Here is a 2,089-nt window from a genome sequence, read left to right as displayed (position 1 = left end):
AGGGGACACTGCAGGGCAGAGGTCGCAAACGGGTTTTGATTCCTTACCCGTACCCGGCCGCACCAGGGTCGCAAACGGGTACCCGTACCCGGCCGTACCCGTACCCTACCCGTTACCCGGCCGGGTACGGGTAAGGTACTGGTATCGGGTACCTGATTGCGACCTCTGGGATGAAGCCATGTTGCAGGCGCGGGTTGGTTGATTCTAGGAACTTGAATTGTGAGAAGAGACAAGACGTTGGGAAATGAGTGACAAACGGTGACTCACCCAGTGACTCACGGCCTACCCGTACCTGGCCGCACCAGGGTACGGGTAGCCGGGTATCGGGTAGGGTACGGGTATCGGGTACCCGATTGCGACCCTGGTGCGGCCAGGTACGGGTACGGGTAGGCCGTGAGTCACTGGTGAGTAATTGTTTGTCACTCATTTCCCAGCGTCTTGTCTCTTCTCACAATTCAAGTTCCTAGAATCAACCCACCCGCGCCTGCAACATGGCTTCATCCCAGAGGTCGCAATCAGGTTCCTTAATCGTTGGTTCCCGGTGCTTGCGGACAATACCTGAGCCAGCAAGATATGCGGCAGATGCAAAATTGCCATAGGTCAGGGGTCAGAAGGCTTTCAAAGAAGAGCCATTTAGTTTTTTTTTCGTCTTTGACCCAAATAGTCCGAGAGTCACATCACAAGCAGAGCTGCTTGTACACACACGCAGCAGACGACGGGCACAAGCGGGAAGCCAACGAGCCAGAATGTAGGCAGCTCCTGAGACGCAGGTTGGCCACCACTCCACGCAACGCGGCTCATAATTCAAGTGGCAGACCTACGTGAGGTGACCTGGGCGAGCTGAACCCGCCGCCCACCTCTTTCACCTGTCGCCGATTGGAGAGGAAGATGTCTGGGTGTTATTTGGGATCGACAGAGTGTTCGAACCATAGTTGGCCCTGACAGTGGCCAAACGCCGCGTGCGTCTGCTCCGATGCGATCTGAAGTAGCTTACAAAGTACAGCGTCGGGTTGAGGGCGCAGTTGAGGCTGGCCAGAGGACGCACCGCCTTGTAGGCCTTGGACACCACTTCGGCCCCGCATTCCACCACGCTGCCCTGGTACAGGAAGAAGATCAGCTTGTTGATGTTGTAGGGCAGGTGGCAGACGGCGAAGATGGTGAACACCACCGCGATGGTGTAGATCGACTTCCTCCTCTTGGTCCTCATATGCGTTTGCGGGATGATGGCCTCGTTCAAGGACTTCTTCAGCGTGTGGATGATGCAGGAGTAGAAGACGAGGACAACGAAGAAGGGAATGATGAAGCCCACCACGGTGAGAGCGATGCCGTAGGGCAGATGCTCTGCCGCCTTGTCGGGCACGAAGTCCCAGCATTCGTCGTCGTCCGGGGTCAACTGGGTGACGCCGCCAAAGTACAGGTACGGCGCCGTCCAGAGCAACGTGAACACCCAGATGCCTGTGCAGATGGCAACGGCGAAGCTCAGCCGGTGCCAGCTACGGGTCGAGATGGGGTGGCAGATGCCCAGGTATCGGTACATGCTTATGGCCGTGAGAAACAAGATGCTGCTGTAGAGGTTGAAGTAGAACAGGAACCGGATGAGGCGGCACATGACGTCGCCGAAAACCCAGACGTCTTGGATGATGTAGCAGTGGATCAGGAAGATGAGCGAGATGGCGTAGAGGAAGTCTGTCACAGCCAGGTTGAGGATGTAGATGGAGTTGCAGCTCAATGTCTTCGTCTTGAAAGCGAGGCGCCAGAAGACGAACCCGTTAAGCGTGAGCCCAAAGAAGGCGCAGATGGAGTAGGCGATCGGCAGGTAGATGAATTTGTACGACTCGTTCAACTTGCACACGGAGTTGTTGGAGATGTTAGAACTATTCATTGTGCCTTGGCGCTGTCAGGACATTGGCTGTTTTACGGAGACGTGCACGGGCAGTACCTGTTAGGACACAAAAAAACAATATACAATGATTTAATCAATGATGATATTGCTGTGCTTTGTTGTTGTAAAGTAAATACGCTTTGATATTCTTTAGGTCTTTTGTTAAAGTCACGTAGATAGTTCGCGTTATTTATAAATGTGTCGTAA

The 2,089-nt window shown here is 54.2% G+C and overlaps 1 protein-coding gene across 1 annotated transcript; it reads right to left on the bottom strand.

The window, feature by feature from the left end:
- Nucleotides 1-722: 722 nt before the first annotated feature.
- On the bottom strand, nucleotides 723-1,882 carry LOC144948785 (P2Y purinoceptor 4-like). Its single transcript, XM_078878438.1, has one exon. It carries the CDS (start codon nucleotides 1,880-1,882, stop codon nucleotides 863-865), a length of 1,020 nt encoding a protein of 339 aa, XP_078734564.1. The 3' UTR covers nucleotides 723-862.
- Nucleotides 1,883-2,089: the final 207 nt, after the last annotated feature.

Source organism: Lampetra fluviatilis, chromosome 51, assembly GCF_964198595.1.
Source record: "Lampetra fluviatilis chromosome 51, kcLamFluv1.1, whole genome shotgun sequence".
Taxonomy (NCBI): domain Eukaryota; kingdom Metazoa; phylum Chordata; class Hyperoartia; order Petromyzontiformes; family Petromyzontidae; genus Lampetra; species Lampetra fluviatilis.
Note: the sequence above shows the minus strand (reverse complement) of the source record. Positions and strands in the feature narration are given on the sequence as shown.

What these genes read in the sequence shown, in the direction of transcription:
- LOC144948785 (XM_078878438.1), bottom strand. Translation starts at nt 1,882, where the DNA reads ATGAATAGTTCTAACATCTCCAACAACTCCGTGTGCAAGTTGAACGAG.